Here is a 12,703-nt window from a genome sequence, read left to right as displayed (position 1 = left end):
TTGCCTTCTTTTCTAAATTATCTTCTTAGTTTTCATATAAAAATCTATTTTTAAATAAATCTAACACATTTTTTGAAAGATAGGAAAAGAAATATGTTTCCAATCTATTTGTGTAGTAGACTTTTTGGCCATACAAATACTCTGGAAATATATACACAAACGTTTAAGGATGTATGAACAACAACATTTCTTGCAATTTTATTTAAAATAGTAAAATATTGGAGATTACTAAAATGTTCTTCTGTAGGTATATGGGTTAGACTATGTATGGTGGCTTATATTTTGGCTTCTGGAGCTTAATACAGTGGATGATCAGTTGAAATGAGTGAAATGAAAACCATCTTCTGTTTGTGTTTAAGAACATCATGAATAAATAAAATTTAGTTAATTCATTAATTTAAACTTTAGCTGGGATTTTAAAATTTATTTCTTTATATGACCTTAAAGTTTTGTTTTTTTCAGCTTTTTTATAGCTTAAGATGATGCTTTAATTTTTCCTGGGCAGTTCAAATATGTAAATAGGCTTAATTACAGATAGTTTTAGTGATAACTTGAACTTTTAAATTTAGAAACTATCAATGTAGTAATTAATATTACTGTCTAGCATTTAGAGACATAGGGATCACAGGCCTGCTCCCCAAATTATGACTTATAAGCTTCCATTTACTCTGTTTTTTACTAAAAATGGGTGCCTTCCTCAAATAAATTTCTATTTTGATATAGTATATGAATATTAATTTTTATAAATTATAAATATGCTAACAAATGTTCCTACTTATTCAAAAACAAAGCTTTAAAATAGGGAGATTGATATGAATTTTACAATAAAAAGTTACTGCTCTAGAGTCAGTTACACTTTGGTTTTTAACCCAAAAGAGAATGCCCTTTTCCCTCATCTACTACATTTACCAGATTTGGTTCCTAATCACGCTGTACATTTTTTCAAATCAAATGTTCCCTGCCAGCCTTGGGTCAACTTAAAAGAATGTCTGAAAGGCAGTGATGACAATTAAAATGTCCTCAATTAATAGGATGCTGCTGGAGGGAAAATGCTTGTTTCAGAGAAAAGACAAGACTGTGTGTGTGTGTGTGTGTGTGTGTGTGTGTGTGAATAGAATGTATAGATATGTATATGTCCTATGGGAAAATTTTATGTTGGAATTATTTGATATGACTTGCCTATGGATTAGAAAAATATTTTTTTCTTTTTAGTTCCTGGTTTTATAGTATTATGCCATTAGAGGGCAGTGTTGTAGAGGTTAAATTTGCCGCCTTAAATGTAATGAACTGAAAACTTTTGTAGTTTACAATAAGCAAATTTAAGGCCTGAGATTTTTAGTATCTTAAATTGTAACGTCAATGATGCATCCCTGAAAATATTTCAAATTAATAGAGGAAATACATAATGGTTTAAAGTATTTTACACCCAGATCTCTTGATTTGGGTTTGGAGCAGGGAAGTATTTGGTCAGTGTGGCCAAAAGGTGAAATACTTTACAGTGTCAGCTGCTCTAAAGGTTTTCTCTATAGGAATAACCAGTTAACTCCCAAAAACTTGCCTTGGGAACTTACTGAAGACAGATCTACGCAGGATTCACCCTGTGGAGAGACTTTACTAGCTATAGGTGGAAGAGAAGGAGGTGCAATTTTAAGGCTAATGACTCTAAGGACATTTTGGGAGGTTCCACTTGATTATATCTGGTAGATTCCCTTTTGCTTCGATATATAAATGCCTAGCAGACTATGTATGTTTTTTGTTTTGTTTATACAAGTAATTAAGAAATTCACGAAAGGATAGTATTTCTTAAAAAGCAAATGTGATTTTTTTCACTCTAAGACCAAGTGTAAAATTCAGTGGCTTTTAAAATGAAGTACTATTACAGTAAGGTTATTACCTTTACAAATAAAACCGCCCATAAAATCCTCCCGTTACTGGTGCCTGTAAGAATTAGATAATTGAAATCGAGACACTGGAGCTCCTGCAAGTCTTAGCGGTGGGACTGGGCATGCCCAGTAGCTCAGACGGTTCTGGTTGCAAATAGGAAGCTTTCGCCGCTCGGCAGCCGCAGGGACGAGCAGCTCCGGGGACGGGGTCTGACTCCCATAAGCGTAAGCACGTGCGGGGCCCCAATCGTATTTTTTCGGAACCCTTGACGTTTTTTTGCCAAAACTGTGGTTTGGCTTTTCGAGGCCGTGGCGGTCTCGGAGGCCCCGCACCCCGGCCTCTGCGAGTGCGGCCTTAGCCAGCCCACCCGAAGAGCGGGATCCGGAGGCTGGGGGCGGGGAATTGGAGGGGGGGGGGGGGGGTGGCTGCGAAGCTGTAGGAGGGCGGGGAAGGGAGAAGGGGCGGCTCCAGTGGCGTGCTGGCCAATTGACGCGGCTCTTCCCTGCATATATTTTGAGGCGAGACAGGAGCCCTAGTCTAGATCCTAGTAGATCCTGGCAGTCGGCCTCTGAAGCTTCTCAGCACAGCACTGGGATCCGCAGCTTCCCAGGGTCGCCAAGTCCCAGAAGCCGGGTCTCTTTAAATTAGGGCAGCTGTTTCCTATTTCTCCCTGGGCTTCAGGAAGCTAGAAGATTTTTATCTAGCTCAAACAAGGCTGCTGGTATTCCCTCTTTTTTTTCCGCGAGGGTGTTTTTTGGCTGCAATTGCATGAAATCCCAATGGTGTAGACCAGTGGCGATGGATCTAGGAGTTTACCAACTGAGACATTTTTCAATTTCTTTCTTGTCATCCTTGCTGGGGACTGAAAACGCCTCTGTGAGACTTGACAATAGGTAAATGCCGGTTGGGATAGTTTCTTTAAATTTACTCGCGAGATACTTGTAATAATGCAGGTGAAAGATAGCCAGACGAATTCCTTTGTCCATTGCTGAGAGTCTATGGTGACATGGATGTTGCTTTTTGCAATGTTTAGAATATAGACTTCTTTTCGCCAGCCTGGCCAGAGAACAGTCTTTTATCACATTATGTAATTTAGCCCTTTGTGGCTCACTAAAATGGGGAAATGTCTGGATATTCGTTGGTAAGCGAGGGGCTTATGTTTTCTGGAGGATGATATATTACACAGCTCTAAAGACTATTTCAGAAAGGATGCTAGAAACATCACAGAATTTGGAGAATCCATTTTGTATGTGTGTTGGACGTTTAAGATAAATTCCGTTTATCGATTTCCCCCCCCTTTTTTTTTCCAGCTCCTCTGGTGCAAGTGTGGTAGCTATTGACAACAAAATCGAGCAAGCTATGGTATGTACTGATTAAAAATCACCTGTACTAGATGTGGGCACAGTACAAAGAGCGAGATGTCTTGGTTCAGAACCAGTGCATCCATAGTTAGGTGATGATTGCTCTTCATACATTTAGAAATGCCTGCACTGCCTCCGTTCTGCCAGCATGAAGCCACGTCCAAAGGCTGCTTTGGAGAAAAGGGGCGCTGTGAGGGTATTAAATGTTCTCTCCAGGACCAATTTCTTATAACATCGAGATTTGCGCAGAGGCGTCCCTTTTTTGCTGGGGGATTATTGGGAAGCGCTGGCCCAGCGTGTCCAGTTGTGGGCACATCTTTAGGGATGTAGCTTTACTAGGAGTCCTAAGATTTACTGGGGAGCCCGGCGTTGGGGGGAGGCCCAGACGTGGGGATCTCGGGAAGGGTCCTAGACGGGGCACAGATGGATCCCAGTGATGTAGGCTACTGCACAATTAAGACGAATCCGAAAAAAGTTTTGTCTTCCCAGCCTGCGCCTGGATTTCTCCTTATTTTTTATTTCCGCCTTGGCGTTCTTTGTTATTGGAGCAGCGCCTGTGGCTCTTCTCACGGGATTCTCTGTCCACTGTTGCTAGGCAAACTCTGAACCTTTAATTCGGAGCTATAAATAAATCGAACTCTCATTGGCTGTAAGGTCTGCCCAGGTTTCTGTGATGTCAGCTTAATCTCGAAAAGAGGGGGGTAAGGGTGGAGGGAGGAAAATGCGGCAACACGCTCCGTAGGAACTGGCTGCAGCCTGTGTTGAGGAAGGCGGGAGGGAGGGGGGCGGCTTGGAGGCGGGGAGGTGGCTACAGTTGCTGCGGGCCTGGACATCCCTGCGACTAGGCTCCTGGGCGAGTCAGAGCGCCAGTGCATGATGCCATCTCAAATAGGAAACATGACTGCGTTGCTGGCCAACCGTTGCAAAGAAAGCATAGAATTTTTAAAAAGTTGATCACTTTTTACATTAAACTTGAGTATTGTACAGTGGTGATCATTTTCAGTAGATTTCATCCGCTGCCACTTTCTGTGAACAATAAAGGCAAGATACGTAAACTGTTAGGGAGAGCCAAGCAAAATGATTTGAGAAATACGGAGTTTGGGAAATAGTAAGTTAAACCCTTTTTCTCCCTCTCCCTTTCAGGATCTGGTGAAAAGCCATTTGATGTACGCAGTTAGAGAGGAAGTGGAGGTCCTCAAAGAGCAAATCAAAGAACTAATAGAGAAAAATTCCCAGCTGGAGCAGGAAAACAATCTGCTGAAGACACTGGCCAGTCCGGAGCAGCTTGCCCAGTTTCAGGCCCAGCTGCAGACGGGCTCCCCCCCTGCCACCGCACAGCCACAGGGGACCACACAGCCCCCAGCCCAGCCGGCCTCCCAGGGCTCAGGACCAACTGCATAGCCTCTTACTTACGGCCCCACAGAACTGGCTGCTGCTGCTGTCTGAACTCAACAGACCTGCGATGATGTCCTAGGGGGAATCCGCCTCCACAGTCACCCATTTCACTGCTCACTGCAAAAGAAACGTGAGACTGACATATGCCATTATCTCTTTTTTCCAGTATTAAACACCCATATGCTTTTGGCTTGAAGAAATTTCTTAGTTGGGTGAAGTAAAAGATGAATAAGAGAATTAGCTTGGATATACTGGGACCTCATGCAGCTTGGCAGAGATTTGAGAAATGGTTTAATCCATGCTGAGGAGCTGTGTGCCTTTCCATCCCTTCCCTGCTCCCCGCCCTCACTTCTAAGAGCTCTCTGCCTGCCTGTAGTTTACGACATGGGGTCACTGGAGCAGTGGAGCTCCACTGGACTGTCCTCTCCTCTTCTCCCCATGAGGAGCTTGGGAGGTAAAAGGAAAGACTGGTGCATAGTCTCACCTAAGATGAGGGGAGAGAGTTCATTGTACAAACTGATGACCGTCACTAAAATCTATAAAAAAAAAAAAATAGTATTGTGTGCCTCTTTCTGAAACAGTGGATGACACAAAACTAGTAGAGACGAAAAGATGACAGGTAGCTGGGACCTAGGCTATCTTACCATGAAGGATGTTTTGCTTATTATATATTTGTGTATGTAGTGTAACTATTTTGTACAATAGAGGACTGTAACTACTATTTAGGTTGTACAGATTGAAATTTAGATATTTCATTGGCTGTTTAAGAGGTGTGGGTTGTCTTTATATAGAGATCTACATGAAAAATGCTATGTGAAGAAAACCGCACCTGAAGAAATTTTAAGAATTTGACACAGTTAGTCACTTTGTGTAATCTGAAATCTTCTAGCTGCTGAATATTTTGAAGTAAATCTCTGTTCACTGAAGTCTTCTGATTGAGCTGGTTGAATACTTTGAACATGATCAGTTCTAGCTAATGAGATGACTCTCCCAGTAGGGGTGTCTGCATATTACCTGTATAGTAGTTATATGCATATGTTTCTGTGCATGTTCTCTACACAGTTGTAAGGTGTCACTGTATTTAACTGTTGCACTTGTCAACTTTCAATAAAGCATATAAAATGTTGATAAACAGGTGTTTTCATGTTATAGTGTTAACATAATTGCAGTCATTTCCACAACTATTACTGTGTAAAGTTATAACAGTTTGACTAGTAAAATTCTGAAGAGTGGTAAAAGGGTTGGGCAAAGAAGGGGTGCTAGTGGTTTTACTATAGAAGTAAAAGGAAATAGACATTTCATTATTTCTGCCTGTGTGGTAGAGAGACATAGGGAGACAGGAGCTTAGTTCTTCAGACTAGTTGACCTGAACAAGTGGCTTCACCTCTCAGAGCTGATATGGGGCACAAAAGAGATAATCTCTAAGTTCCCCTGTGGCTTTAAATTTCTAGGAGCCCATGAAAGTCTTAATCTTCAAGTGTTCACCAGCTGAGAGGGGAATGAGCCTTATCCTGTATATAATCCCACTAAGCAGCTTTAGGATCAAAAGATGGATGTTAGAGAAGCTAGTTTGCACTTTAAGAAACCCTAGGTTGGGATGCCTCTCCTAGTGTGGACTGAGGTTCCAGCCCCTAGGAATGTCTAAGTAAAGAACAGGATGATTCCAGGAGTCGCTACTGAATTTGAGGTGAGTCCAGGTGAACTAGGGTACCCTTCCCAGTGGATTCCTGAAAGCTGTAGAATAGGCCGAAATTTAAAAGGTGATGGAATCTTAAAGCAAATGGGCACCTGAGAAGTGAGCCTGATGGGTCCCACCCTGTCTGGGAGCGCTGTCGGCTCCTGTGACATTAAACAGGACTGATTGATTAGTCTCTGCTCTGCCCCAGGGCCCCAGCCACGGCTGCTCTCCTGCCCCCTCCACCCAGTGGGAATCGCCATAGCCGACTCGAAGGCCTGTTCATGGCCTTGCAGAAAACAAGGACTTAGCTTTTCTGGACTTTTTCATTCTCTAATGTAGAGCTGTTGGGAGATGGATAGGTGAATGGAACATCAGAGGTCCCTGAAAGGAAATGAATGGTGTGCATGTGTTATAAGGCTCAGAGCAACTTGTGGCCACACACAGCTCACAGCAAAGGAGTAACTGCTGACCACCATCAGCTGGTGGCAATTGCCATAAAGAGCGTTTGGGGAAATTGGAGAGGACTTTTAAAAATCTGTCATGTGAGTATAAAGGTTATATAACTTTGACTTAAAGAGATATTCATGTAGTAATTATATTTCCTTAAAAAAGCAAACTATAGTGAAAAGAAATATCTAGCCATTTCATCTTTGATGTTTCCAAAGAACATCCTCAATACCAAAGGTGGTAATTATGGAAAGTTTGAGAAATTACATGTCAATGTATCATTAAGATAATAGAGAACTTTCTTCTAGGATATTTAATAGAATTTGGGGCCATTTTGTTTAAAATGTGATACTTTTATGACATTTTTGGAGCTGAATATTGTATGTGAAATAAGAATGAGTTAAAATCAAAAGGTGTTTTTCCATACACGTTCATTTTAGTAATCACTAAACATGCTTTAAATCAGCAATTTTCAACCTTTTTCATTTCATGGTACACATAAACTTATTTCTAAAGTTCTGTGGCACACCAAAAAAAAATACTCCTTGCTGATCTGACCAAAAAAAAAAAAATGTGTAATTTTGATTCATTCATACCACATTGCTATTGTTGTGTTGGCTGTTGGCTATTGTCATTTTTGTATTTGTCAATCTAAGAGAAAAGAGGTCAGTGCCCCAACTAAAGAGCCAGGTACTGCATGTTTTAAAATTGTTATAGCACACCATTGTGCCTCTTGCGACATACAGTTGAAAACTGCTGCTTTAAGTGATTGACTTGTATTTCAGGATGTTTAAGGTAATTTTAAAAGACATCTTTCTACGTATTTACAGACATGATTGGGCCTTTGTAGGCCTGTGAGCTATTGTATAATTGACTAGACCACCCAGTGTTCAGTGAGCAGGACAGATCTGACGGCAGCGGGACGTTGTACCAGCACTGCTGTTCGTGACGTCAGCAGTTGCAGCAGGAGGGACCGCTGGTCAGGGAAGGAGAAACAGAAGGAATTTATGATTTTAATGTCTATTTTCTGTTTCAAATGAACAATGTTCATAACTCAGTGATTCTGTGCCTTTTTTTTTTTTGGCATACTTTTAAAGCAAAAAATTATCTTTCGATATGTGAATACGCAATGCCAGAATCAGTTTTAAATTTATATAAGAAATGTATAAAAGTTAATTATAACTGAAATTAGAAATGCACATTAATTTCAATAGATATGCTCTGCTTTATATGAAAAAAGTGGTTGGAGCTACCAAGGACCTGACGACACTACTGCTTTCCGACAGCAATCAGGACATAAAGGTTAGAAAGAGACAGAGAAAATGAAGTACCCTCCAGATAAAACTGCCTGAAAATGGACAGATGTGCCCAGCAGTGGATCACGGAACCAGATTGTGCAGTGAGCTTCCTGCACCGACATGGGGAGAACCCTGAGCTGAGGGGCCTGGCCTGGCCCTGCGGGAACTGGCAGGGTGACCTGTGGACGAAGAGGGGAACCTCTCACACCCCGTCTCCTCTGTAAAATGAGGAGTTGTATCAGATCATGAAGATTCTGTCCTGCTGTAATGAGGGGCCTGGCCTGGCCCTGCGGGAACTGGCAGGGTGGCCTGTGGACCAAGAGGGGAACCTCTCACACCCCGTCTCCTCTGTAAAATGAGGAGTTGTATCAGATCATGAAGATTCTGTCCTGCTGTAATGAGGGGCCTGGCCTGGCCCTGCGGGAACTGGCAGGGTGACCTGTGGACCAAGAGGGGAACCTCTCACACCCCGTCTCCTCTGTAAATTAGGAGTTGTATCAGATCATGAAGATTCTGTCCTGCTGTAAGATACTGCAATCCTCTGCTTTTTACAATGGCTATGTTATTCTAACTTTTTGCAGAGAATATGCTGTTTTGTTTGTTTACTTCTTGGGCTAAAATTAATTTAGTTTTAACCCTAGCTCTGCCAGTGACCTTGGGCAAGTGACTTTACTTACATGTTAAGATGGGGACATGCTCTCTTCATAAAGTTTTTTGTAAAGACAATTCTGAAAAGCAGGAAGCGCAGAGATGGGTTCAGAGCAAGTGTTCAGGAAACGTTAGACTTTGATTCTTGGGTCATTCATCCTCTTGTTATGTTTATTCATACATATTTGTATTTTTTGTAAGAATATAGCTATGGCAGTTTTATTTTCCAATAGCTTTGATTTAGCATCTGATTACAGTGGTGCTGTTAAAAACTTTATTACAAAAAACACCTTTTAAAAACTCCCATTTAGAATATTGGCAGAATGTACCATTTTTTTCTGTATCAAAGACATAATACCTAACAGCAGCTACTTCATCTGTCTGGGTGAGAGAAGGAATTAGCTGAGAATTGTTCGTATTTGGAAATAAGATTGCCGGAAGCAGATACACAGTTATGGTCGGGTATATATATCTTAAAATTTTAACTTCTTATGGAAAAAAGCTGTCTGTGAAACAATGCTATGGAATGCCAGGCAGGCCCAAAGTCACGGGTTGGTAACCAGGCTCTGGCAACAACCATTGGGAGGTTCAGTGGCTGTTTTAAAATGTGCAAAGTTACTACAATATGACGATATAAATCTGTGCTTCCGTCCGGGTGTTCTGGAAACATGTCTGTGGGAGGTGAGTGAAGAGAGAGGAAGACAACTGGAAGTGGTAGGGCATTTGTACTCCATCCACAGAGTGATGGGACCAGTTGCTACTTAGCTCCATTCAGTGGTTGCTGTGTGGGAATTCAAGCACTTTGTTGCCAGATCTTCCCAATTTTTCAAGAGCCAGGCTCTATCTGAAAATTTCTGGTATTTGTACACAGTGCCGACCAAACGAAAGCACACCTGTTACGCTGACTTGGCCCCCAGGCCTCAGGTTTCCACCCCTGCTTTCTGTATCAGTCTCGAGAACCAGACTCCTGTCCTAAATCGGCACTCATCCTTCGGCACAATACAAAATGAAACAACTTTTTTGATTAGAGAACAAGGGCACAGGCTCTCTGGTAAGCTGTGTTACTTCATCCAGAGAACTTTTTTTTTTTTTTTAATTTATTTTAGAGAGGTCAGAAAGTGAGAGATAGAGAGAGAGGTGGGAGGAGCAGGAAGCATCAACTTCCATATGTGCCTTGCTTGACCAGACAAGTGCAGGGTTTTGAACTGGCGACCTCAGCGTTCCAGGTCGACGCTTTATCCACTGCGCCACCACAGGTCAGGCCAGAGAACATTTATTGAGTACCTTCTCCATGCCAGAGATAGAGTAGTGCAGTGGTCCCCAACCTTTTTTGGGCCACGGACCAGTTTAATGTCAGAAAATATTTTCACGGACTGGCCTTTAGGGTGGGACAGATAAATGTATCACGTGACCAAGACAAGCGTCAAGAGTGAGTCTTAGATGGATGTAACAGAATCTGGTCATTTTTTAAAAATAAAACATTCAGACTTAAATATAAATAAAAGAAATAATGTAAGTTATTTTTTCTTTCTCTGCGGACCAGTACCAAATGGCCCATGGACTGGTACCGGTCCACGGCCCAGGGGATGGGGACTACTGGTGTAGTGAACAGCCACACAGTCTGCCCTCAAGGACAGCAGCTGCCTTTAAGATAAATGAGGCACTTTGTTTTTTTTTAAGAACCCTTGTTAAATGGGTAGTATTTGCTCATGGTGGTATAAATCCCTCCACTACATTGTATAGCTGACTCATTTAGGGACAAGTGCTTGCAGATGTGCATGCTGCAAGGTTGTATCACACAGGCCACAGATTTCCAGGAATAACATATTTCAGTTAAGGTGATCTGCCCTATCGTGTCAGGTGCATTCAGTTCACATCTTGACAGTGGTTTGTAGTCACTGCAGACTAGGAGACCAAGAGAACAGAAGACTTGGTTTCTCTCCTTACAAGAGAGCGGTTGCAGTGCTAACCAACCATACCAGTTTGCCAGGGCCCCGAGTTCCTGGGAAGTGGAACTTTCGATACTAAAACCAGGAAAGTCCCAGACAAACTGAAACAAGTTGGTCTCCCTAGATCCCGTTTCCTCTTTTACTTGGACACACAGTTAAATTACATCTCCCAGCTTCTTGAAGTTAGGTGTGACTAAGGGACTCAGTTTTAATCAATGGATTAAGAGCTGACATAACCAAATACTTTCAGACGTGGCCGTGAGAGATCTGTTTCAGTGATCTGCTGTGCTCCTTCCCCGACACTGACTCAATGGAGAAGACCTGGTGTCCTTGGAGGCGACAGAGCCTCTGTTAGCCTGGGTCCCTGAATGACTACAGAGTGTCCTCCCCTGCTAACCTGGAACCAGCCAGCACAGCCCATGAGCAAGAGTGGGTCAGCCATTAGGTATTTTAGAATATGCTTGCTTCGGGGGCTAATCTGAACTAATAGGAAAATGACCTTAAAGTGGCGTGCTGCTGTCAAAACACCTAAAGTGTGTGGCACTGACTGTCGGGGGGTGGGTGGCGATGAAGTTGCTGAAGGCTTCAGAGACTGGGTCCCAGACTGTGAATTGGCAAAACATTTTCTAAAACTCTTGCCTGTGATAACTTAGGAGGGGACCCATGTCCCAGCGAACACATAGCTCTACTAGGCAGTTAGTGGCCTCCTTATGTGTTTGGCAAAGCTTTCAAGAAAAAAATGAGCTCAGGAGAAAGGAAAGGGACTAACATGCAGACATTTGGGGCTGTCTAGTATTAGAAACACTTGTTGCTTCTAGATTAAGACTTTTTGATTAGACAAGGTCCTTCACCCTTTCAGCAAAGATGGGACGAAGGGTGTGCACTCCCTGTATGTGCCTTTGGTTTCAGATGACCTCCTGGAGCCCAGGTTCAGCTGACGCAGTAGGCAAGCCAGAGTACTGAAAACAATCACGTCCAGAAAAAGTCTTAGGTCTTGCACATCGAATTGATGGGCTACAAATAGGGGAGACGCTCACTAAGAGTTTGAGGGACTGATATTGCCAAGGAAGGCACAAGCGAGGTCAGACTGAACAACAACATGTGGTTGAAACCTTCCAGTGCCCCTCAGACCCCCAATGTGGGAGCTGAATTAGGCAAAGCGAGTGTCTAAGCTGGACGCTCACAAGACCTCATTTTCCTCAACACCCACTCCGTGCGTGGCCATGGAGGAGATTGAACAAGAAAACCTCCCAGAGCCAGGAGCCTGGAGTTTTAGAGAATAATGAGTCAGGGATGTCTTCCCAGAAAGCAGAATCAGAGTCTAATCAAGGAACTGGTACAGCCAGCATCTCCTCAGTGCCTGACCGACTGGGTTTTCTAACTGCCGAGGGCTGCAGCTGACTGTGTCCCGCATGCTTCCAGTGGACTTCTATCAGAGCTGTCCCACCAGGGCTCCACCACTGTGATTACCAGTGGAATGGAAGAGAAATTTGTCTTCCTTTCAGACGTTCAGGAGCCATAGTCAAACCTGTGCCTCACCTGGAGATCTTGGAGTTTGAGTTGGATGTAGTAGCTGGATGGGACTTTGGGCTACTGCCTGTGAGGACAACAAGTGTGTTCTGTGAGGGCAAAAGATAAAAAAAAAAAAATGTATATTTGGAGAGCCAGGCCAGGGACTGGTAGGTGTTTAGCAAACCAATTTCCCTTACAATAATGGAGGGAAAAAGCTGTTCCTATTCATTTCTAACAAACATCTAGCCAAGACAACATCTATGTTGACACACTGGAAGACTGCTTTAGAAAATATGCAATGTTTAGATTTAAATACTTTGGGGGAAACAAAAGGAATTTTACAAATTTTGGACAAGTGAGTCATATAGCTCTTTCAGTCCTAACATCCGATGATTCCTGGGTTCCAATGGTTATAGCTGTGGTGGTATTCTGTCTCTCTATTTTTGACAGTTATTTTTCTTTTTATTGAGAAATTAAGTTTAATGGGGTGACATTGATCAATAAGAGTACATAGGTTTCAGATAAACATTT

The 12,703-nt window shown here is 42.6% G+C and overlaps 1 protein-coding gene across 3 annotated transcripts in view; it reads left to right on the top strand.

Moving 5' to 3' along the window:
- The window catches only part of TSC22D1 (TSC22 domain family member 1), a 159,132-nt gene extending 153,360 nt beyond the window's left edge, over positions 1-5,772 (top strand). The window contains exons 1-3 of one of the 3 annotated variants that reach the window (XM_066237326.1): positions 1,982-2,108; positions 3,195-3,246; positions 4,389-5,772. In XM_066237326.1, the coding sequence (XP_066093423.1) occupies positions 3,244-3,246; positions 4,389-4,646 (261 nt within the window). In that variant the 5' untranslated portion in view covers positions 1,982-2,108; positions 3,195-3,243 and the 3' untranslated portion in view covers positions 4,647-5,772. Of the gene's footprint in view, positions 1-1,981; positions 2,109-2,415; positions 2,778-3,194; positions 3,247-4,388 lie in introns of those variants that run through there. The other 2 variants (XM_066237325.1, XM_066237323.1) reach the window with 2 other exon arrangements.
- The last annotated feature ends 6,931 nt before the right edge of the window (positions 5,773-12,703 follow it).

This window comes from Saccopteryx bilineata, chromosome 6, assembly GCF_036850765.1.
Source record: "Saccopteryx bilineata isolate mSacBil1 chromosome 6, mSacBil1_pri_phased_curated, whole genome shotgun sequence".
NCBI lineage: Eukaryota > Metazoa > Chordata > Mammalia > Chiroptera > Emballonuridae > Saccopteryx > Saccopteryx bilineata.
The sequence above is the reverse complement of the archived record's forward strand: the minus strand, read 5'-3'. Positions and strand labels throughout refer to the sequence as shown.